General features: G+C 41.3%; 1 protein-coding gene across 1 annotated transcript in view; it reads right to left on the bottom strand.

Annotated features, from left to right (window-relative positions):
- Nucleotides 1–7,867: 7,867 nt before the first annotated feature.
- Slc2a2 (solute carrier family 2 member 2) overlaps nt 7,868–24,292 on the bottom strand; it is a 36,862-nt gene continuing 20,437 nt past the window's right edge. The window contains exons 5-12 of the mRNA XM_028875814.2: nt 21,905–22,020; nt 20,574–20,736; nt 19,902–20,089; nt 17,920–18,024; nt 14,084–14,185; nt 13,229–13,432; nt 9,291–13,149; nt 7,868–8,713 (exon numbers count right to left, since the gene is read on the bottom strand). Coding sequence (XP_028731647.1) covers nt 12,949–13,149; nt 13,229–13,432; nt 14,084–14,185; nt 17,920–18,024; nt 19,902–20,089; nt 20,574–20,736; nt 21,905–22,020 — 1,079 coding nt within the window. The 3' untranslated portion in view covers nt 7,868–8,713; nt 9,291–12,948. The remainder of the gene's footprint in view (nt 8,714–9,290; nt 13,150–13,228; nt 13,433–14,083; nt 14,186–17,919; nt 18,025–19,901; nt 20,090–20,573; nt 20,737–21,904; nt 22,021–24,292) is intronic.

Genomic DNA, 24,292 nt, shown 5'->3' with positions numbered 1-24,292 from the left:
TGCAGTGAAAACTCACTCACAGAGGATTCTTGCCAAAATATTTCCTATTAATTTAATTATGGTGTGATGACTGGACAGATCCAGAGAGTGGGACATTTTATAGGATTACCAACCTTAAAAATGGTAGTGCTGTCCAAGCTCCCTAAAGCAGTGAGAATTTTTCTAAATTGAGAGAGACCTCTGAAGACATAAGTACAAAGGAGAAAGTTTTATTACATCCTGAGTTCACAACTTACAAACACTTTTTATTTTATAGATGTTCCACTTGTGGGTGAGCATTCCACAGACCCTTATTCTCCATGTTTTGACTAATTGTGAGTTTCTGTGTCAACACCATCCACTACACAAAACAGCGTCTCTGGTGGGGACTGAAAGCTCCACTTGCCCATGGGTAAAACGATAGACACTTAGGGGTGGTTGATCCTAAGTCCATTAACAAACAATAGTAGTATTTTCACTCCTGGAGTGGACGAGCTCCCTGCCATCTTAACTCTTTGTCAGAGTTAAAATGACCAGACATGCATTTCCTCCTTCTGAGCCCGACTTAAACCTAATTAGAAAGTGATTGATTACCCCATAATTAGTATGCACTCCATTTTAATGTCTGTAGTCTATTTGCAAATGTTTAGCATATATGCACACATATCAGAAGGAATATGGAAAAATAGCTGATAGGCATGGTTGAAGATAAAAAAGTGTTTATTGCAGCACTCTTTCACATTTTTATGCATCTTTGAAACTTTGAAAAGAATGAGAAAAACCTTTGGGACTGTTGGGGTTGTTCTGGGATGTTGACACCAGGGGGTGCTAGCGCTTCTCAAATAGAGCTGAACCGGCAAGCCCCGCTGATGCCGATCACTTTTGGGAAACATCTGGAGCAGACTGCGATGGGAGCCTTTAATTTTGCAGCTCTCCACTCTTGCTTGCCTTATTATTGTCGTGTAACTTGAAGAATTGCAGGGATGCAGTTTCTCTATTTCTCTGGATCCCTTCGGATGCGTCTTATTCCCAGGCTTCTATCAGAGTCTCACAAGGTCTAACAACGGAATTCCCTGTCCCGGACGCTACTGTGATTCACACAGCTGTGGAGTAACTTCCTGAAGATTTCCTTCTCTGTCAGCTCCCGATTTCAGTAGGAATAGTTTCTTCTCTTCTCTAGTGCTAGGGTTACAATACTCATCCTCATGAATTCTCGTTACTGCTTTTCATTAATCCCGCTCCTCCTGAGACACAAGGCAGTCATGTGTGGAGGTCAGAGGACAACTGTTAGCCGTTGGTTACCTGTTCATCATGGGAGTTCTGGGGATTGACTCGGTTGGGAGGCTTAGTGACATGCACCTTTACCCACTGAATCTGATGGAAGAGATCGGCACCCAAGGTTGTCCTCATGCCGAAGATGTCTATCATCTAGACCTTTCCTTCAACGTGCTGGCTCGCCATTTGTAATTCTTCCTTTGTGAAGTGTCTGTTCTGATTTCTGGTGTCTTTTTGAGTTATTTCTGCCTCTGCAGAGGTGAAGAAGGAAGGAATTAGAGCATTACTTGAGGTTCTGACTTGTGGGTACTATTTTTGGGTAGGTGGAACTCAAAAATAACTTTTCACATTATAATATGTTTATTTTCTCCACTCAATTATAAAATATGGATTGTTTGCATTGATACAGTTTTTTTTTAAAAATTGTCATTTTATTAACAATTCATCTATAATTTCTTACAGTTCTGGAGTTCTGGCTACTCTGCGGTAGCCAGAATCATTTGTGTTCACAACCAGTGACTCCCTCCTTTTTGGAAAGGGAAGCTGCAATAAATGAGCAGATGTTTACCAACATGTCTATTCTTTCCTTTCAGCAGTTTGTTTACAGCTGAGAAACCCAAGGCTGGGAGAGCATCTAAGTTCCCAGAGCTGCGAGCATGTCATCAAACTTCGTCCTCTGGCTTCAGAATTGTACTTACAATTCTGTAAGTTCCTTACAGTTCCTTACAAGGAAATGGGACAAGTATTTGCTGGGCTAGATAGCAAGAGAAAAGGAAAGGATGCTTGGGCTACAACTGTCTTACTGGGACAATAATTGTGCTCATCTGAAGGTGCTTACATCACAGATGTACTATCTACCAGTAGAGTGTGGTACAGAGTAGCTAGTTTCACTGTTCCAAAAAAATTCTTTGCGAGATCCAGTGATTTCACAAGACAAAATAACCAGACACTTAGTTGCAGAATCGCCTGGGTAAAATCCACACTGATAGATTTCAGGTCTTATCTGGACAGCAAGTGGACTCTGGACTCTGGAATGCACTAGGAAAGCACATGAACATCAACAGCACATTCAACTTTGCTTTTCCATAGAGTGGCAAGAAGCCAAATTTCAGGCTACAGATTGGCATGAGAACACGTGCACATTAACTTGTGCTGAATCCTACAGAGAAGTGAACATCCCTGTAATTCTCAGGATAAACTCTGCTCCCACTAACACACACACACACACACACACACACACACACACACACACACACACTCACAAATAGCCTTCTATTAAACATTCTTCAAAATATTATCCTGCACTTGACATACATTGAAAATAAGACAGAAGGAACTGTGTGACCTTTTGTTAAGCTCATTTCCAGGGCTAAAGTGAAATAAATGTGCTTGCTACTGAGCAAGACTGCCACTGTGGGTTTCCTAGGGACATTTTGGACTAATGGAGAACCACTATGCTCTGGAATAGATTTTTATGTAGAAGTTGACGTGTTTTGATCAGTTTTGAATTGATTTACAATTCATGGGGCCCTTAGAAGCCAGAAAATAATGACTGCTTGTGAGGCGACTTGCTGGAAGTGAGGGATGATCAATAGAGGTCAATAGTGTATCCGGGGAGTGGATTGGCTGAACTCTTAGTGCTGGTGGTAACAGGGAAGGGCTGGCCTGGGCACAGGTCTCTTTCTTGCATGATACTTTTCACACCCAAGATGCAACCTGTGTTATATAACTATAGTTTATTTATTCCTAGGAGATATTGTTTAAATTAAATTATTTTTAGAGTCAAACTAATATAATACCTAGGAACTATGTAGAAATTTACACTGGGAAATTGGAAGTAGTGTAGTATAAGACACCATGGAATGTAGTGTAGGATAGGACACCATGGAATGTAGTGTAGGATAGGACACCATGGAATGTAGTGTAGGATAGGACACCATGGAATGTAGTGTAGGATAGGACATCATGGAATTGGTGTAGGATAGGACACCATGGAATTAGTGTAGGATAGGACACCATGGAATGTAGTGTAGGATAGGACACCATGGAATGTAGTGTAGGATAGGACACCATGGAATTAGTGTAGGATAGGACACCATGGAATGTAGTGTAGGATAGGACACCATGGAATTAGTGTAGGATAGGACACCATGGAATTAGTGTAGGATAGAACACCATGGAATGTAGTGTAGGATAGGAACACCATGGAATTAGTGTAGGATAGGACACCATGGAATTAGTGTAGGATAGGACACCATGGAATTAGTGTAGGATAGGACACCATGGAATGTAGTGTAGGATAGGACATCATGGAATTAGTGTAGGATAGGACACCATGGAATTAGTGTAGGATAGGACACCATGGAATTAGTGTAGGATAGGACACCATGGAATTAGTGTAGGATAGGACACCATGGAATTAGTGTAGGATAGGACACCATGGAATTAGTGTAGGATAGGACACCATGGAATTAGTGTAGGATAGGACACCATGGAATTAGTGTAGGATAGGACACCATGGAATTAGTGTAGGATAGGACACCATGGAATTAGTGTAGGATAGGACACCATGGAATTAGTGTAGGATAGGACACCATGGAATTAGTGTAGGATAGGACACCATGGAATTAGTGTAGGATAGGACACCATGGAATTAGTGTAGGATAGGACACCATGGAATTAGTGTAGGATAGGACACCATGGAATGTAGTGTAGGATAGGACACCATGGAATTAGTGTAGGATAGGACATCATGGAATGTAGTGTAGGATAGGACACCATGGAATTAGTGTAGGATAGGACACCATGGAATTAGTGTAGGATAGGACACCATGGAATGTAGTGTAGGATAGGACACCATGGAAATGTAGTAGTGTAGGATAGGACACCATGGAATTAGTGTAGGATAGGACACCATGGAATGTAGTGTAGGATAGGACACCATGGAATTAGTGTAGGATAGGACACCATGGAATGTAGTGTAGGATAGGACACCATGGAATTAGTGTAGGATAGGACACCATGGAATTAGTGTAGGATAGGACACATGGAATGTAGTGTAGGATAGGACACCATGGAATTAGTGTAGGATAGGACACCATGGAATGTAGTGTAGGATAGGACACCATGGAATGTAGTGTAGGATAGGACACCATGGAATTAGTGTAGGATAGGACATCATGGAATGTAGTGTAGGATAGGACACCATGGAATTAGTGTAGGATAGGACACCATGGAATGTAGTGTAGGATAGGACACCATGGAATTAGTGTAGGATAGACACAAATAGGAAAGAAATGAATAGTGTAGGATAGGAACATGAATTAGTGTAGGATAGACACATGAATTAGTGTAGATAGGACACCATGGAATTAGTGTAGGATAGGACACCATGGAATTAGTGTAGGATAGGACACCATGGAATTAGTGTAGGATAGATACCATTACAATATATTGTGTTTTTTTTTTTAGTCTCAATATATAGTCTGGGCCATGTAGTTTGGTTAACTTTGACCAGGAAATGACTTTATTTTCTTCCTTGCTTCTCAGTGAGGCTTCTTTACATCTACTTTTAACTGGATTAAAACGGAAGTTTTATATCGTCTCAGAAGACCGGAGTAACAGTTCTTGTTCCACAACACACACAGCTATTTCCCCTTCCCACCTCGGTCATTCTATATTTGCTTCATTTAGATATTTCCTCCCTTCAGGAAGCTGAGAGTGAGGGCAGGTTCTCCTTATGTCTGCCGTACCTCTTTATTGGAACATGAGCAGGGTGGGGGTGGCAGAGGTGGACACAGGCTTCGGGAAATACTTTTGTGATAGCAATCGCATGGGAGAAGAGACCCATCACTGGTCACGGGCAGGTATTGCCGCTGCTCCACCAAACTGCTCTTTTCTCAGAAGTCCTCACCACCTGTTTCAGAGTCCAGCAAAGTGGTGCTAGGTGATTCCATAGTTGATTGCTTCAGATATCCCAGGTTGGTCTCCCTGGATGTGAAACCAGCTCTTTACCGATTTAGAGTAATGGGACAATACAGTAACAGTTTATATATCATGTCAAAATATGCATAGTGTATTCTGTGCTATGATTACATATGTCTGAACATATGCATATGAATGAGTGAGCAGCCGAACATGAAGCATTGGCCTGACTTCGCCGGGCTTCTGCTTGCCCGAGCGCTTGTGGTGAGGTAGATATGCTTTTGCAGGGCAGAGTTGGAGGTGAGTAAGTAAGATTGGGGTTGCATGCTTGGAACAACACAGCACAGGCCAGTTCGAGGACGCGCTCATGAAAAAGCTGCTTTGAGTTTTGAATTGGGAGCTAAATTACTTTTAAAATTAAAGAATCGGAAGATGGATAGCCCCAGCAACTTATTTGAGAAAACAGAGGAGGCCTGATGGAGCTCATCTTAGTGTGTTAGGAAAACAACCTCTGGGCTCCCGCTGACAGGACACTTTCTCCAAGTGCTATTAATTAGAGTGTGTGATTAGCTGACAGCAGGAAGCAGACGTCCGTCCTTTGCATGGTAAGTAAAGTGCAATCGTCATTAACAAGTGGGGCTTGCTCAGTCTTTAAAACTGTCTTAATCATTAGTGAATTAGTTAACCTGTAACATTGTGAGATAAAAATAATCACTGGTGTCACTGGGAAACAAGTCTGAACTGGACTGGTCATCAGATGTTCTTAGAACACTCAGTGCTGACAGTGTTGATTACCAGTGACAATGGTCCCAGCCCAGCCACTGTCAACCTTGAGATCAGTGTGATGGGGAGGTCGGGGTGGGTGGGTAAGGAAGGGGAATGGGACTGGGGCTTCGTCTTCAGTTCTCATTCACCCAGAATTTTATAGCATATGGTTGTAATTCATGTACTTCTGATGTTTTACTTTTGCTATTAATTATTAATGACTACTTTGGGAGGTCTTGAAATGATGGTGAAATGAGGCAAGTCTCCTTGGCAGAGCTGGAAAAAATTGCTTCAATATCAGTGCAGAGATTGTGAAGAGAAGCTTACGTTTTCTTTTATGGGTGTCTCCTTTTCATTATATTTAAAAATTGTGTGTGTACATGTGCATGTGTGTTAGGTAAGCAGACAGAATGTGTGTGTGTGTGTGTGTGTGTGTGTGTGTGTGTGTGTGTGAGAGAGAGAGAGAGAGAGAGAGAGAGAGAGAGAGAGAGATAGAGAGAGGTACCAAGACAGAGAATATGTGTATGTGTATGTGTGTATAAGATAGATAGATAGATAGATAGATAGATGATAGATAGATAGATGGATTGATCGATAGATAGATAGACAGAAGTGTGTGTGTGTGTGTGTGTGTGTGTGTGTGTGTGTGTGTGTGTGTGACAGCATGCATGCGGAGGTCAGAGAACAACTTTGTGGAAGGAGTTCTTTCCTGCCACCTTTGCATGGGTCCCAGGGATCCCGCTCAGCACACCAGGCTGTGTAGCAGTCACTTTGCCCACTGAGGCGTCTATCAACCCCATCTCTGGCTCTTGATGGTTGGCATATTTTTCTTTCACCACTAATAATCCAGACTTAACAAAGCACACAAGGCTTAATTGGGTTGGTTTTGACTCATGCTTTTAATGGTTGACAAACATGTCTTAAGGGACCTGAGAAGATAATTTGATCATAACTAAAAATTCTAGTTCTAAGCCAGGTGGCGGCGGCACATGCCTTTAATCGCAGCACTTGGAAGGCAGAGGTGTAGTTGGCTTTTTTCTTTCTCTTTGGGGGCCTGTCACCCAGCTCCCAAATAAATACATGGAGACTTATTCTTACTTATAAATGCCAAGCTTTAGCTTGGCTTGTTTCTAGCCAGCTTTTTTTTTTTAAACTTAAATTATTCTGTTTCTCTTCTTTTATGTTTTGCCTCTGGGCTTTTTACCTTTCTTTATTCTATCTGTCTTTCTTTGCTTATTACTCCGTGGCTGGTTGTGTGGCTGGGTGACTGGCCCCTGGCATCCTCCTTTCCTTCTTTTTTTCCTTCTTCCTCTTCTCTCAAGCCTAGATTTCTCATTCTATTTATTCTTTTTGCCTGACAGCCCCACCTACCCTTTCTCCTGTCTTGCTATTGGCCATTCAGCTCTTTATTAGACCATCAGGTGTTTTAGGCAGGCAAAGTAACACAGCTTCACAGAGTTAAACAAATGCAACATAAACGAATGTAACACATCTTCAAATAATATTCCACAATAGTAGGTTCTATGACACCCTGTTTCCAAAAAAAGAAAAAAAACCCTAAGTCAGTGTATCTACCACCTTCACTGATGGAACATTGAGTTACAACAGAGAAGGGAACCTCCTGGTGGAGGTTTCCTAGACTACCTGAAAGTAGGTTTGGGTTCATAGAAACTAGTAGTCTCCTGAGTTAATACAGTTCACGTGTTTTACCTAGTAGTCAAAGAGATGTGAAGTCAGAACTAGACATGAGCAAAAAGGAGATAAAAGATTGTCCAAAATAATCACAAGAATACATAAACTCATTCCTTTCCCTCATATTTCTTTTCTATAATGCTTGCTTTGTGTGTGCCAAACTGCTACTGAAAAACTGGGCCACACCCCTAACTCCTAATACTTCTCATTGAGATAAATTTGGAAAGCAACAGAAGATTTGATAAGTTTAATTTTGTCAAGAGTATGGGTTTTCAACAGCTGCATTTGGTAATAACCATACATACCAACACAATCCAGAAAAAAATAGCTTAACACTTTTCTTTGTAGACACAAAAGATTTTTAAAGTCAAAATTATAGATGTTTTTGTTGCAGTTATTTGTAATCATATGCAAAATATTAAAAAATATTTTGAGATAAAAGAAGTTAAGGAGAAGTGGTGATAAAATACAATAAAATACAATAAAGTTACAGCTGTTAGAGAAAAGTTTGTGCATAGTCCTCTCAATGATACCATAATATGAAAAAAGAGACAGGAGAAAAGCGTGTTTATGTACATGGATTTCTTGTTTGTTTTTCAGTCATTGACGGTAACAAATTACTAATGTTAGAATCTCATTGAATAGGATACAGTACTTACTTCTACATATAACTATTGTGCACATAAACAAACAGCATGTGTGTATGTGCGGGTGTGTGTGGGGTCAGAACACAGCTTTGTTAGTTGGTTCTCCCCTTTACCTGACCTCTGGCAATACAGTTCAGATCTTCAGGCTCATGGGGCATCTTGTCAGCCCTGAGAACAGGAGCTTTAATGGCGATATACACCATGTTCTGGAAAGTTGCGTCCTTGTCACTTATTTAAACGTAAGATGAGAAATTGAAGATGTCACATTAGAAGTCTGAAGGTTCGGCTTGTCTTTTCCTCTGTTTGCCCTTATTTATAATACGGAACCTTGTGGCTGTGAGCCTTAGCCCTGTGAGGAGAGTGCCGCTGCCTGCAGATGGGAGCCACGGTTTCCAGTCTTTGTGAAGTTCACAGGACTCTCAGACATCACGCTGCTCGTAACAAGAGTTCAGATAAAGTTATTGAATTAATGTGTTTCACCAAAAGGAGCCATCCTTCCCCCCTGCCACCCCCAGCCTTTAAGTCAGTTTTTGTCCTAAATGAAGACAAAATGGCTGCCAGGTGGGAGGAAGATTTGGGCTTAAAGAATAGTTCATTTTTTATCCCTAAAATAAGAATAAGGAAAAATACTTTGAGAAAAAATTCACAGTTAATCAATATAATTTTTAATTTTTTTATTAGCGTGGGTATTTTCCATATAAGCTAAGGCAGCACCAAGCATTCAGAAATGTACTTATGGGCAAAAAATATTAGTTGTATGTAAATTTCTAACTTAAGCCGGGCGGTGGTGGCGCACGCCTTTAATCCCAGCACTCGGGAGGCAGAGCCAGGAGGATCTCTGTGAGTTCGAGGCCAGCCTGGGCTACCAAGTGAGTTCCAGGAAAGGCGCAAAGCTACACAGAGAAACCCTGTCTCGAAAAACCAAAAAAAAAAAAAATTCTAACTTAAGACCAGTTTCATTTTATGATAATTTTTAAAATGTATAACAAGTTAGAAATCAATACAAACACCGTTAGAGGGATCAGACTGGCTGGCTCTCCTGCTGCTGATCCCAATGTAGAATTCAGTGGAAACCTTGGGCACATGTAGCTCACACTTCATGCTCTGTCTTCATTTAGGACACTGGATGCACAGATATTGCCTTACAATTGTTTATCTGCTGCTTGTGCAACAAGGTGACAAAAAACATATTTGGCGCATACACACTGGTAAATAACATTTTTACAATTTTAAGGAATTATCAACAAGCTTTGATTTTTGTCCTGCAATTGTAATCCATATACATGTATGTATGTATGTATGTATGTATATATATATATATATAACATTTAAATACAATATGCAGCATTTTATTTTGTATTTAATATTATTCAAAGAAATAATATTACATATAGACCACTTAATGTAATATAACTTAGACAAAAACATGTTTTAAAAACAAAATAAAAACTCTTATAGTTAGATTCCATGGTATTTTATCATTGACTTGTGATATTTTTCCCTTGAAGTAAGAAAATATTATCTTGAACTCATAAATTCCATTTATTTAAAAGAACAACTGGATCTGTCTTCTATGTCACAGTCTTTATCTCAGCAGCATTTCTGTGAACACCAGTTCTAAGTACCATTGTGGAGCACCCTTCTATCCTAGGTCCTATAGTTCTATATTTGATCCTCAGGTCTGTGTGCTGAGGTAGGAGATGATATCACGTACCTTCAGTGAATGCATCTGAAGGAAAGTGAAAGGCATGCATGGGTCATGGATTCCCTTGTTCTTAAGTCTCCATTGGACAGTAAGTTCCATAAAGTGTGTGAACAATGTCTCACTACAGCTCAGAACATATTACAGAGTGGATTGTGCCCAGGAAGGCTGGGAATAGAAACTTAGACAAAACCCTTTCGTGGGTGCCTAGACAGCAGACAATAATGAGGTACAACAGTTATGTGGCCAGACCAAGAAGTCTAGTTGTACTTCAGACAAGGTGAGAGAAAAATCACCTTTGTAAAGACTGTAGAGTATGAAAATAGCATTACAAAAATGATACCTCAAAATTGAACATTCAAAATCACATCTAATTTTCCTGGGAATTAATGTAAGTAGTGGCAGCTTTGTGGTTTACCATTGAAGGCCAGTAGTTTTTTTTTTTTTTTTTTTCCTTTTTTGATTATGTTAACTGGTACATTGGTCACCATCATTTAAAGCTTTATTCACTTTCTGTTTCCTCAGCACATGAATAGGGTTGATCATTGATAGTGATGGCTCTGCATCCTCACATGGAGTTTTAAATTACGTTTGCAATGAGCATGCACGGATGTTTTTCTCAGCAGTATTCTCTAAACAATAGAGTGTAGTGACGATTTGCATGTGTTTACATTGTCTATTAGGAAATTTAGAGATGATTTAGGATCTATGGAGGATGCTTCACTTTCTCTAAGGCCTTGAGCATCTGTTGGTCTTGAGATGTGCAGTGTGAATGGGGAATACCCATCTTAGCCAGGGTACAATGTAGGATACTTTCATTTCTGAGACAGAAAACTTGAGGACTGGAATATCTTGAATTTGAGGTCAGATAAAAATAAGTAGTTATAACTTAAAAGTGATCTTTGGGATTCCTTTGAAAAACTTTATTACTTTATTCTCTCAGAGAATGGGGCAGGGACCATGATTTGATAGAAAGCACATCCATCCATGTAAAATATTCAGCTCCTGTACCACTTATTGGAACTTATGAGCTTCCCAGAGGCTGTCAGCATTCTGAATGCAGTAGAGGATTAGAACCATGCCTCACAGAGAGAGAGCCTAGCAAAAAGTCTCCACAGCTTAAACTTACTTTTGGTTGGCTCCTGGAATTTCAAGTTAAAAAAAAAGTCACCCAAATTGTCCACAAAGGAGTAAAAAAAAAAAATCAAAGTTAAAAAAAAAGAAATAATTTCCTGTTGGTTTGGACTGCACGTATGTGAACAAGTCTGACCAAGAATAAGCAAACAAAACACAGAAAGAGTCAAGCATGGTGGCACTCACCTGTAATTCCACACCCTAGAGGCACAGGCAGGAGGATTACCACAAGTTGGAGGTCAGCCTGGTCTACACAGGGGTTCCAGATCACTGATCACTACACAAATCCTTTCTTAAACAAATAGAGAGATGGGGCAGGGAGAGGGAAGGAGGGAGGGAGGAAGGAAGAGAGACAGGCAGGAGGAAGTGAGGTTTTCCATGTGTCAGGAGCACCTTTTTTACAGGTGCTTTTCACTGGGTGGGTTTGGTGGCACAGGTCTGTAATCCTGGCACTTGGGAAATAGGGGCAGGAGTTCAAGAGCCCAGCCTAGGCTGCGTGAAACATTGACTTGATCCCTCCCCCAGATAAAAAAATTAATAGTTTTCCGCCAACATACATCTGTCCGTCCATCCATCCATCCAGCCATCATTCATCCATCCATGAGTGGTTATTCTCCTGCTCTACTTTGTAGGGAAAACAGCTTGGAGACATTTTGGTTGCCTGTGTGTCCCTAACTGTAGTTAGGGACGGTATTTCCAATCTGTCCACACACGTGAGGGCACAATGGATGTCAGTGCCAACAACAGGGTAGTTTATAAAGGACCTGTGCATGGTAAAGGCAGAGAAAAAGTTGAAAATGAATTACTGTTGCGAGCCAGGGAGCCCAGTTGGTGCTTCCAGAGAAATTAAAGAGGGATTTTTTAAATTAGGTCTAAAAATCAACTTCTTCTGACAAATCTTAATTTAAAAAAATTTTAAAACAAATAGAGCAACCTGTTACTCCAAATTTCCCTGTGAGATTGATCCAATTTATTAGTTTGGATACAAAATGCCTGACTCCTGATGGTTTAAGTGTGTCTTATAACACCTCAGACAAAAACGCTAGTGGGCAATTAAAATAAAACAAATAAAGTAGAGCACAAAAGACTGACGTGATGAGGAACTAACATGGTTTAGACGCTAATATTAACTGATAATCTAGGCTCTGTAACTAGGAAAGACGAGTGTTAATTACAAAATACATCAAAGAAACTAAAATGTTTTCTCTTACTATAGGAAGATTTTGGTAGCTATAAAATAGTTTTTCATCACAAATATAGTTTAACATACTCAGCTATTCTATATAAAAAATATGGGGAAATAATTTTAAGCAAAACACAAACGCTAATACAGTGAGAGAGGCCGAGGAAGGATAACAGTAATGTCAGTTTGAACACGAGCCTTGCGGACACAGCTATGTCCTTTAGTGTCAGACTTATGACTAAGAAAATTCCAATTTAACTATGTTTAAATATATAGATATCACTTGTAGCTTCAGTAGTCACATGCTTTAAAAAGCAATGATATGTTATATCAAAAGAACGTTAATTTCAGTTTTAAAAAACGAACAGGGCTAATAAGATCGTAACACACTTTCCCTGTAGAGTATCAAAATAACAAGAGCCCCGTTGGTTTACTTTATTAGGCATTTTACCGTCAAAAAATAGATTCTCTAAGTTAAAAAAATATACTTTCTTTAGCAATATTTGTTGGCATTTCCGATCAGTCTACAAATTCTTCAAAAGATATAAAACAAAACTCTTGGGTGTAGGCGTACACTCTTGAGGGGGTTGATTAAGAGGGACCCCGTGGTCCCCTCTCTGTCCCTGGGCTTTAGCCAGTCATCACCCTCAGGCCGTCTCCGAAGCCCCCAGGAATTGCATTTGCACAGCAGCTTTGGGTGTTGGGGCCGAACCACTCTTCTTCCGGAATTCTGCAGCGATTTCCTCAAAAGACTTTCCTTTGGTCTCTGGAACTTTAAAAAATGTGAACAGGGTGAAGGCCAGGACGACCCCAGCGAAGAGGAAGAACACGTAAGGCCCGCAGAAATCCTGCAAGGAGAGCAAACAGATGTGGTCAGCAGCTGCACGGCCTGCCGGGCCTCTGGGCTTGCACAGTGTGGGCGCTTACCGCGATGTACTGGAAGCAGAGCGCGATAATGAAATTGCAAAACCAGTTGCTGAAGGCGGCCAGGGCCAGAGCAGTGGGGCGGGGTCCTTGGCTGAAAAATTCAGCAACCATGAACCAAGGGATTGGACCTGGTCCGATCTCAAAGAAACTGACGAAGAGGAAAATGGCCGTCATGCTCACGTAACTCATCCAGGAGAACTTATCCTGGAGACAAAGAGAAAGTTGTGAGTGGGACAGGTGGCCATCGGCTGCAGCCTCCCTGAGGTTAGCAGCTTCTGAATTCTCTCAGGCTGAGCGCAGAGCTGGGCGCAGCTCTCTAACCTGACGTGTTTTTTTTTTTTTTTTTTTTTTTTTTTTTTTTTTTTTTAATCAAGTTCAAGTTACCCTGGTTGAAACAAGTTAGTCCAACCCAAATCTTGCTTCCGTATTTGGAGCTCCTGCCCAGCCAATCCCTCGCATTAGGGCTTTTTGAATTTTGTTCCATAGTTAGTCTTTCCCTGTGACAATGAAGATGACCCCAGAATCCTAAGGTCTTCCTACCAAGATGGCCAGACAGGATTGACTCCCTGTGAAGTGCAGGGTGAAGACGCTAGGCTGGGAGGGAGGTTCGGGATGTGCCCACGGTTGTACCCGCAGGCAGGTCCCCCCGCCCCAGGCCCCCGTGCAGCAATTCTGCTGCCCTGGACAGGAAGTGGCATGCTGGTACTCCAGTCTCTAACTCCAAGAGCATGGTTCCCCTTTCCTTTACACTTCTCCTCTTCGTTTATTTCCTAAGTCAGTCTCAAGCACTGTCACGTGTAAGGCTCTCTAACCTGGAGGCCAGAGAGGTTTGCCTGTGCCAGGGAGCAAACTCACCAGCAGCACGAGGCCCACGGACATGAAGATGGCGCAGAAAAACATCCCAACCATTCCAGCTAGAAACAGGGACCTCCGCCCGGCCTTCTCCACAAGCAGTACCTAGGAAGTTAACGTATCATCTCAGTATCCTGTGCCAAGCAATGCTGTCTCTGTACTTGTACACTTTCCCAGTAAAGAGCTTGTCTTATTGTATGTAGTGAGGTGGAGACACTGCTGTGGCCCCATTTTACAGATGTGCAACTGAGGTGAGGTGACACTTGTGTGTGATGACAGTGCTAGGCTCGGTAGACAGTGGTGGGTAAACATGGCCTTCATTTGACCACATTGATTTGAGAAGTTCCCAACACTCTGGGGCCATCCCTTTGAATTCAGGAGTGAGAGGCCGCACATCCTGGTACCTCAGGACTATCTCTACAATGAAGCTGTGAAAGATCTACATTTATCAGGGCTGGGGTGGCAGCTTCCTTGCCTCGTAGGCACAGGCCCTGGATTCAAGGAGAAGAGCTATTAAAAAGAAAACGGTGACCCGGTTTCTCACTTGCTCATTTAATCATTACCAGGTTTCATGTGCCACAGACATCTGAGACAGTACAGCTGTTCAGATGTCAACCTTTCTCATCCAGCTTCTCAGTGTTGAATGAAGTCAGGTTATGACTGCTTACCTGAGGATGTACAGTGAATCTGATCACTGTACCAAAACAGTGAGCTCTGTGTTTCCCTGGTGTGCTTACACATACCTGTGGTGGGAGTGAACTGCTGTGTATTTGGAAAGAGAAGACATCACAGCAAGATGTTACAGTGCTTCTTCATGGTGACCGAGGAGACCTGTCCTCAGTCTTTGAGTTATGATTCTTTGCATCAATCAGTAAATTGACTATTAGCCAAGATCAACATTTTTTTTTTTTTTTTTTTTCAACATTTTCTGTGTACTTTGTGTTTCTGAACTCATTGTAGCCAGCTCGAACTCACAGAGATCGCTGCTCTGCTCCGATGCTGGATTAAAGGCGTGCGCCACCACCGCCCGGCTAAGATCAACATTTTTTGACTAGAGCTGACCCTTGGGACCTTGTCAACACTGGCCACACACACACACACACACACACACACACACACACACACACACACCATAATTTCCCATCTTGGTGAGCAACCTGGCCATGCTCATCAATCTAAGTGAGTCAACAGTAAACCAACACCCATAGCATGCTGAGCTCTGTGCCTACAGACATCTGTGGAGCATTGGTCTTCACCTGCAGTGAAAGCCCTTATTTCAGAGGCGCATTCAGACCTGTATTTCAGAGCACTCTAGAAAGGACGACAAGCTGAGTACCTACATTTACTTACTAAGAAATAAGTGAGAAAAACATTTTTATATATTTCTTAAAAATTATATCATTTTACATATGTGGTGCTTTATGTGCTTGTATGTCTGCACATCATATTCCTACAGTGCTTGTAGGCGGAAGCGGGCCATCAAATCCCCTGGAACTGGAGTTAAAGGTGGTTGTGAGCTAAGAAGATGGGTGGGGGGTGCTGGGAATTGAACTCAGGCCCTCTGGAAGAACACCCAGTGCTTTTAACCACTGGGCCATCTCTCCAGCCCTCATACATTTTTGGCTCTTTCAAAGCTAGAGGAATGATACATGATGTTGACATAGTATTATCAGGGTATGAGAAAACAGGAATATTTCTGCAGGAATATCTGTTTCTTCTGTCTATGAAAAATATTAACTGGATAATAAAAGCTAAAAAAGTGTGTGTTGAAAATTGAGTTGCGTCCTCTCCTGGAAGCTAGGTGACCCTCAAATGCACATGAGCAGTGGAGAAGCAGGGCCCAGCACTGGAACATCTGCTGGACCACACCCCTCATTTCTGCCGAGTCTGCACATCCCTTGGGTCCTGGTGCCTTGCTGGAGTTGGGCAGCTACTGCTTTGCTCCAAGAGCTATCCTGCCTCTCAGTACCCCCATCTTTTTTCCTGTTTTGTTCTTTTCTCAAGATCATAAGCGCCCTTCCATCAGCTCATCACTATGGATGAAAGCATAGAGTCGGGACATCATTCACAGTGTAGTTGGGAATGTCTCTGTTTCTCAAGCACTCAGAAAAAATGGGCTAGATGATTTATGTTGCTCCTGAGTGAGTGAAAAAAAAATCCATGAGTGCTGATTCTTTCTGCACAATTTGTTTTCAAGTTCAGGGACACAAAACTAATCTCCTTTGTTGGGCTTTGTTATGGTTTGGTTTACTACAATGTCTTGCGTGGAGCCTTGCTGTACTTGGACTTGAGATCCACCTGCCTCGGCCTCCCGAGTGCTAGGATCACAAGTGTCTACTACCACTATATGGAAAACCTAAGTCAAACACTTCAATGCTTTCTATAATTGTGGAGTTCTAATGAAGTGATTAGAACTGATTTTCTTTGTGTGTCAGCCATTTAGTTTAAGACCTTTGTAAAAGAAAAGAATGAACTCAAAATGCTCCATATTCAAAACAATTAAGATGCATGTTATGTTTATAATTTATAATAATTATTGATTAAACTGCTCCTCCACTCAATGAGTTTGGGTACTGAGGGAAGGAATAAAATTCTGCACAATTTTTTCTTTTCTTTTTTTTCCTCACAAATTGAGTTACCCAATCTTAACAACATGATGCTTTATATAGCAAATCCTATTTTAAGCAACATGTTTTAATAATAATGTCCATTTTGTAAAAAATACCATTTTCAGGAGAAAAAAGGACAAAGAGTCCCTTGGATTGTGCCCCAGTGGTGGCCTTTATTGATTGCAGCAGCCTTTGGCTTGGATGGTGCTGTCTCTGGAGTGGAGAGTGTATAAACACAGTATTCTGTTCGGTTTACCCTCTTTTTGCTCTCCAAGGTCCAGCACTGTGTGACGAGGTCTGGGGAGCCAGGCTGTAATTTATTGACCACCCCAAGGTAATAGTTAAAGTTCGTATACAGACAACAAGAAACCAAGTGGCAAAATAAGCTGACTATAGTATTCCGACCAACATTAAAACTCAAAAGCATTTTGAATATGTTGTATTCAAGGTAAGAATCAGTCAATTTAGTTTAATTTTGAGTGAATTTCATTAGTTGAGAAGTACAAAGACTTCTTATTATGTCAAAATATCAAACTAGTCCTTGGCTTTAAAAAAGTAAATAACTTCTTTCTTTTGTTGGAATAGGGAAGACAATGAAAGTTCATTTTTTATTACATATTGGAATGTATCACCAGGAGTATTTACTTGTGAACTGCCTGGAAGTTCTGCCCAGTGATCTAACATCATAGGAATTTGCCAAGTTTGTTTAATTCTGTTTACAAGCTTAGTTATCTATTAGCTTTTTTAATGTTTTCCCCAATATACCAGGATGAAATTTCTCCACCAGTCAGGGAGAGGCTAGGGAATGTGCCCAATGTTGCTGTGATGGCAAGCTGTCAGCCGGCCCTGAGGTGTTTAAATAGAGAAGAACCAGAGCCTAGAGTCTCACAGAGAGAGAAAGTCTTGCCAGTGAGTTATTAATTCACCAAATGAATGGATGGCTGGCACCCTCCACAGTGGGAGAGCCGGTGACTCACCATCCCAGCCAGCCTCATCTTAGAGCAGTGGCTGGTGCATGCACAGGACTTTCCCCATTGTTCACTTATCTGTTCACACACAATGCACGTGGACAAAGTTGCTGATACTGTAACCATAAGCCACCATCCCACCTGCACTCCTGGGCCAAGAACGAGCCTAGTGCTCGTCAGGCTGGTGACTTACAGAGATAGCAGTGAAGATCATGTTGATGGCACCCACGCCTATGGTGGCATACACAGGCTAGTGACTTACAGAGATAGCAGTGAAGATCATGTTGATGGCACCCACGCCTATGGTGGCATACACAGGCTGGCTGACCCCAGCCGTCTGGAAAATGCTGGTCGAGTAGTAAAATATCTGCAGGATAAGAACAGGCCGTCTTAAGGGGAGCCTCCAGCTGAGGTCCCCAAAGCAAGACATATGGCTGTTTATTTTTAGTTTTTGTGGAACCATGCTCTCTAGAATACTCTAAAGTTTACCCCACCCTCTCCTCAGACAAGACTTCCTTCAGTGTTTGAAGCTCCTGGTTGCTTCAAAGTTCTTGGCTTTAGCTGAAAACTCCACTACTTCATTTCCTTTATTCATTTAATTTCTAAACTTTTTGTTAATGTATAACCGTATAACATGTACACACAAGTGAACAGCTCCATTGTGTTAAAAACTGATAACAACCATGTAAAGAGAACCCCGGTAAAAAAACTAACTCATTTCTGATGCTGCAGAACCCCTCCATCCCTTTATCCATTGTCCTAAGGGAATCACTCACTTAACATCTGACATGATAGATGAATTTTGCCAAGTCCTATACTTGATGTTAATGCATCACACATACTCTCTTGTTTTGGCTTCTTTTGCTAGACATTGTCTCCATGAGGAACCTTTTTGGACACTTCATTATCCAAATGTGGTATGCTGATATACCTGCATTATTACACTTTAGTTACCCATTCTACTGATGACTGCTCTTTTAGGGTGTTTATGAATAGTGCTGCTTTGGTATATACTTTTTGTTCTTGTATTTTGAGACAGCATCTCTCTATGTAGCCCTGGCTGACCTGGAACTCACTATGTAGACCAGGTTAGCCTCAAACTCATGGAGATCCACCTGCCTCTGCCTCCCAAGTGCTGGGATTAAGGCATGTGCTATCACTCCTGGAAGACATACACTCTTAGCAGTTATTTTGATGGAATATGTGAGTATTTATACCCAGAATTTGAATCACTGAATCATAATGTCTGTTATAAATTCAGCTTTGATATAGATGCTGCCCAACAGTAACCAAAAAGTAATACAAATTTTATATTTTCACCGGTGTGTATAACAATTCTATCTATCTATCTATCTATCTATCTATCTATCTATCTATCTATCTAGTTATCTATCTATCTACCTATCTATCTATTATCTATCTATCTACCATCTATCTATCTATCTATCTATCATCTATCTATCTGTCATCTATCTATCTATCTATCTATCTATCTATCTATCATCTATCTACCTACCTACTTATCCATTTGAAGTATACCATCCAAATGGAACTGTGAACTCCTTTTTGTGTAAATTATTAGAAATCTGAGATTTCATATTCTAAGAACCTTTTAATTTAGGTTTGGGGGTTGGTAGCTTAAGTAGTATTCTTTTCTCACTGTGCATTTGTTACAGACTTTGCCTTTCACTTCTACCCCACCTCCCTTGTCTGGTATATGCATGTGTACATGTTTGCATTTGTGCATGTGTTCACTTGAGTGTGCATGCACGTGTGTGAAAGGAGGAGGTTAATGATGGATGTCTTCCTCAATCGCTCTCCACCTTATTTTTTGACACAAGGTCTCTTGGAATCTGAAGTTCACCGATTGGTTGGCCTAGCATGCTAATGATCCAGGGATCAGCACATCTCCAAAACACAAGCTCTGATGTACAATTATGTAGGTGCTTTGTATATGGGTGCTGGGGTTCTGAATTCAGATCTTTACATTGTAGTGATCTGCCAGCCCCATTGCCTTCTTCTTAATGGACCCAAAGTTCGATTGATTGTTGACATTTTAAAATATTGAGCTAATTTTAGAGAACCGTTGAAGCAAATCAAGGGAAATCAAGTACTACCGAGCATATATTATAATAATACTTGATGTCAGCATTTACAAATATCTTTTAGTAACTTAAACCTAAGCCTCTTTCTCTCTGTCTTGGCTCCCTTTGCTCGCTTAATGTCAGGAGTTTTTAAACTTACGCCGTTGATTCCGGAAAACTGCTGAGCCATGTGCAGCATTAGTGCCACTATGATGGGCTGTCGGTAACTGGAATCTGTGAAGAGCTGTAGCACGGAGACCTTCTGCTCCGTAGATGCCTCTTCCTTTTCTTTTCTCATCTCATTAATATCTTTGGTGACATCCTCAGTTCCTCTTAGTCTCTTCAAGCCTGATCCCCCAAAACAGGTTGAAACAACCCAGGTCAGACAAAAATAAATATTTTTTTTTTTCTGGTCACAAAGGTGCTACAGATCTGCATGCCCCTTTCTTTGACCTTTCTTTGGCAATTCTTCTTCTCTGGTTAAATTAAATACTGTTCTTTGATTAAAGAAAGAAAAGCAGAACATCTGACTTCATCTGGAGAGAGAGAGAGAGAGAGAAGAGAGAGAGAGAGAGAGAACTATGCTCCTCATCACAAAAGCACAGTTCTGAGAAGGGTGGATTAGGCTCTTCTGGTTAAGCCCAGCAAATGCACACTATGCAGGTACGTCTAAGTCAAACTACACAGCAGCCATAGCTGTGTTCTTCTGAGCAGTCATCGACTTCATCTACAAAGTCCTCATGTTGATTTTATGAGCAGCCATTCACACGTACTATTCGGTATTAGCTGCTAATTCCTCAATAATAGAAGCAGGAGTTCCCTGTACACTCACTTTTCTTTGCTTTGATTTCCTCTTCCAGCTTTATATAAAGGTACCGGGGGCTTTCTGGACAGAAGAGTAGTAGGAGACACTGTAAGAGAGCTGGTACAGCAGACAGTCCAAGTAGGATGTGCCAGTGATCCTGGTTGCCCAGAATAAAGCTGAGGCCGGCTATCTGAAAAGACAAGGAAGGAGCATATCAGACACCCAGTACTTTGGGCCTGCCTTCTATAGCAACTCATGAGAAAATGCATTGGCTTTTTAATAGTGATCCTTGACTGTTAGTTCATATTGGCACAAAGGCAAGGCTGTAATTAGTGAGTCCCATTTTAACTAAATCAAGAGCAATTTGTTCGTAAAGAACTCAGCTATGCTGGAGATCAACTCAACTTTTAAAGACACACTTGACATCAAAAGCAAAACACAGTGTTCTTGGAAGCAACCAGATCCAGATGGAATTATATTGTTCGAATTACTGCTAGGTGTGGTAATGTGTGTCTGTAGCACTGGCCCTGGAAGAATACAGATACAAGCAGATCCCTGGAGCTCACTAGCCAGCCAATCGACCCGAACAGCAAGCTCAGTTTCAGCAGATCAGAAACAAGGTGGAGAATGACAGAGGAGGACACCTGATATCAGCCTCTGGCCTCTACAGACACGCATATTGTACATGTATGTGAACTTGTGCACCACACACACACACACACACACACACACACACACACACACACACAGAGGGAGAGGCATGACTTGCAGCTTTGCTTTAGAACCCCTCCTTAGGTTATATAGAACTCAAATATTTCATAGAACAATTATGTAATGACGCATAGATTTATGACAACTGTTACATAATGTGGACAGGTTTATGATACCTATTGCGGTGGTTCACAGACTTCCTTTTAGATATCTTAAGTGTGGGGTTCCAAAGATCCTTCTGAGGCCAGAGGGTAGAGGGGAAAGAGAGTGCCAGCTGAAGAAGAGCTTTTATAATAATAGTTTAAATTTAAATTCTCAGGTAGCTCACTCAAAACAAAGAAAACTCAGACAGTTAAAAATCTAGAGTTGGCTATTTCTTGAAATTCAAATGTTAATTCTAGGATAGCATTGGGACTTTCCTATGTATTGCCAACCTCACCAATAGCTCACAACCTCACCAATAAATATGATGTAAGGAGTGGATATAATTCGCCTTTGAGCTAAAAAGCTGGCTTTCCACACTGCCTCTTTTCCACTGTTGGACCCCTCCTTCTCCCTCCGGACGTGGTAGTGGGCAGAGAGAAGTGGGGGGCGGGGGAGGGGAGATGAAGTAGAGGGGGCTAAAGTCAGGGATGAGGAGATGTCACCTGACTAATGAGAATGCCTGTGACAAGGGCCAGTTGGTGAAGAGTGCCCAGGGCACCTCGGAGCGTGGTTGGAGCGATTTCACCAATGTACATTGGAACCAGTCCTGAAATTAGCCCTGTGTGAGACATAAACATGGAAATGTTAAAATGCAACCTGAGACATTTCAGTAACAATTATGTATTCAATTACAGTCAGCACCCTTACTGAGAGTCCCTCCCCAGGTGTTTTAAAGGAGTCACTGTCCCAACCATGGGCACAGTTTATGTAGAAAACATTTCTTTTCTTCTTCTTCTTCTTCTTCTTCTTCTTCTTCTTCTTCTTCTTCTTCTTCTTCTTCTTCTTCTTCTTCCTCCTCCTCCTCCTTCCTCCTCTTTCCTTCTCTTTTTCTTCTTCCTCCCTCTCCTTCTCCTCCTTTTTTTTTTTTTTTGGTTTTTCAAGGCAGGATTTCTCTGTGTAACAGCTCTGGCTATTCTGGAACTCACTTTGTAGACCAGTCTGGCCTCAAACTCACAGAGATCGAATTAAAGGCATGCACCACCAACGCCCAGCTGCAGAAAGCTTTGGTTGATATTAATTCATGCAGAAATCCTTGGCTGATATTATACTAAATGAAGATGTAATTGGAAATATTAATGGAAAGAAATGCTTAGTTATGTATTTGGCAATTTCCTTGGTCTTAGTGTTGAGTTCATATCATAGTGGTGTTAGATGTTTTGGATGTGGAAAGCAAGGACATTTGAAAAGGGACTGTAAACAGGTCTTCCTAGAAACAATGTTTCTTCAAGGAACAATGGCAACAGAATGCCCCTTCCTTCTGGAGTATGCAGAAGGTGTGGTAAGGGAAAACACTAGACCAACGAATGTAGATCAACAAGGGACAGACAAGGTAATACTTTGCTTCAGTCTTCAGGAAACTCCCAGAGGGGCCTCAGGCAGGCCCCCACAGTAAATCCACTTCAGACCTTCCCTGCAGTCATAGAGGAAACAAGATCAGCTGACGATCCTGCGAGGTGAGGTAGCTGTGGCCTGTTCTGGTTCTCTGATCTTCCAGTTCACCTCAATACCTGGCTCAGGTTTGATTTTATTAATAAGAAATTTTAAGATTCCTGCTACATAGTGGCTAAGGTTGTCTTGAGAAAAGAACTTAGGGATGTTTTAGTATTCATCCATACTTACAGGATTAAAGAAAGTCAGGAATGGAGAGATGGTTCAGTGATTAAGAGCAATGGTTACTCTTCTAGAGGACTCGGGTTCAATTCCCAGGACTCATAGGGCAGTTCACAACTATCTGTAACTCCAGTTCCAGACACCCTCACACAGACATACATGCAGGTAAAACACCAATGCACATAAAACAAATAAATCACAACATCAAAGGAAAGCCAAGCTCCTAAGAGAGGTGAGAAATGACTCTCCCAGAGTCAGTGGAGTAGAGTGCCACATGTAGGTTCCATGCCTAGCTGAGTCCACATCACGTGGGGATACCTCAAGATCTCTCTTGGGTGGTTGTGAGGTACAGAAGAGGGAAGAGGGTAAAGACCTCGAGGGCTCCTCCCCAGCTGTCCCAGGAAGGATTACATAGCTTCATTACTGCATCAAAAATCTTAGGTTCAAATACTTGTAAAGTGAATCCAAGAACACTTCAAAAAGATCATCCACCATGATCAAATAGGCTTCATCCCAGAGATGCAGGGATAGTTCAACATATGATAATCAGTCAATGTAATCCACCATATAAACAAACTGAAAAAAAACAACAACACATGATCATCTCTTTAGATGCTGAAAAGCCTTTGACAAAATTTAATGCCCCTCCATGACAAAAGTCCTGGAGAGATTAGGGATACAAGGGATATTAGGGATACATACCTCAATGTAATAAAGGCAATATACAGCAAATTGATAGCCAACATCAAATAAAATGGATAGAAACCCAAAGCAATTCCATTAAAATCAGGAGCAAGACAAGGTTGTCCACTCTCTCCATATCTATTCAATACAGTACTTGAAGTTCTAGCTAGAGCAGTAAGACAACAGAAGGAGATCAAGGAGATATAAATTGAAAAGGAAGAAGTCAAAGTATTATTATATTTTCAGATGATATGATAGTATGCATAAGTGACCCCCAAAATTCTACCAGGGAACTCCTACAGCTCATAATCATCTTCAACAAAGTGGCTGGATCAAGATTAACTCAAAAAATCACTAGCCATCCTATATACAAATGTCAGACAAATTGAGAAAGAAATCAGGGGAACACCCTTCATGGTAGCTACAAACAAAATAAAATATTTTGGCATAACTTTAACCAAGCAAGTGAAAGGCCTGTACAACAAAAACTTCAAGTCTCTGAAGAAAGAGATTGAAGAAGCTATCAGAAGATGGAA

This window comes from Peromyscus leucopus, chromosome 6 (assembly GCF_004664715.2).
Source record: "Peromyscus leucopus breed LL Stock chromosome 6, UCI_PerLeu_2.1, whole genome shotgun sequence".
Classification (NCBI taxonomy): domain Eukaryota; kingdom Metazoa; phylum Chordata; class Mammalia; order Rodentia; family Cricetidae; genus Peromyscus; species Peromyscus leucopus.
The sequence above is the reverse complement of the archived record's forward strand: the minus strand, read 5'-3'. Positions and strand labels throughout refer to the sequence as shown.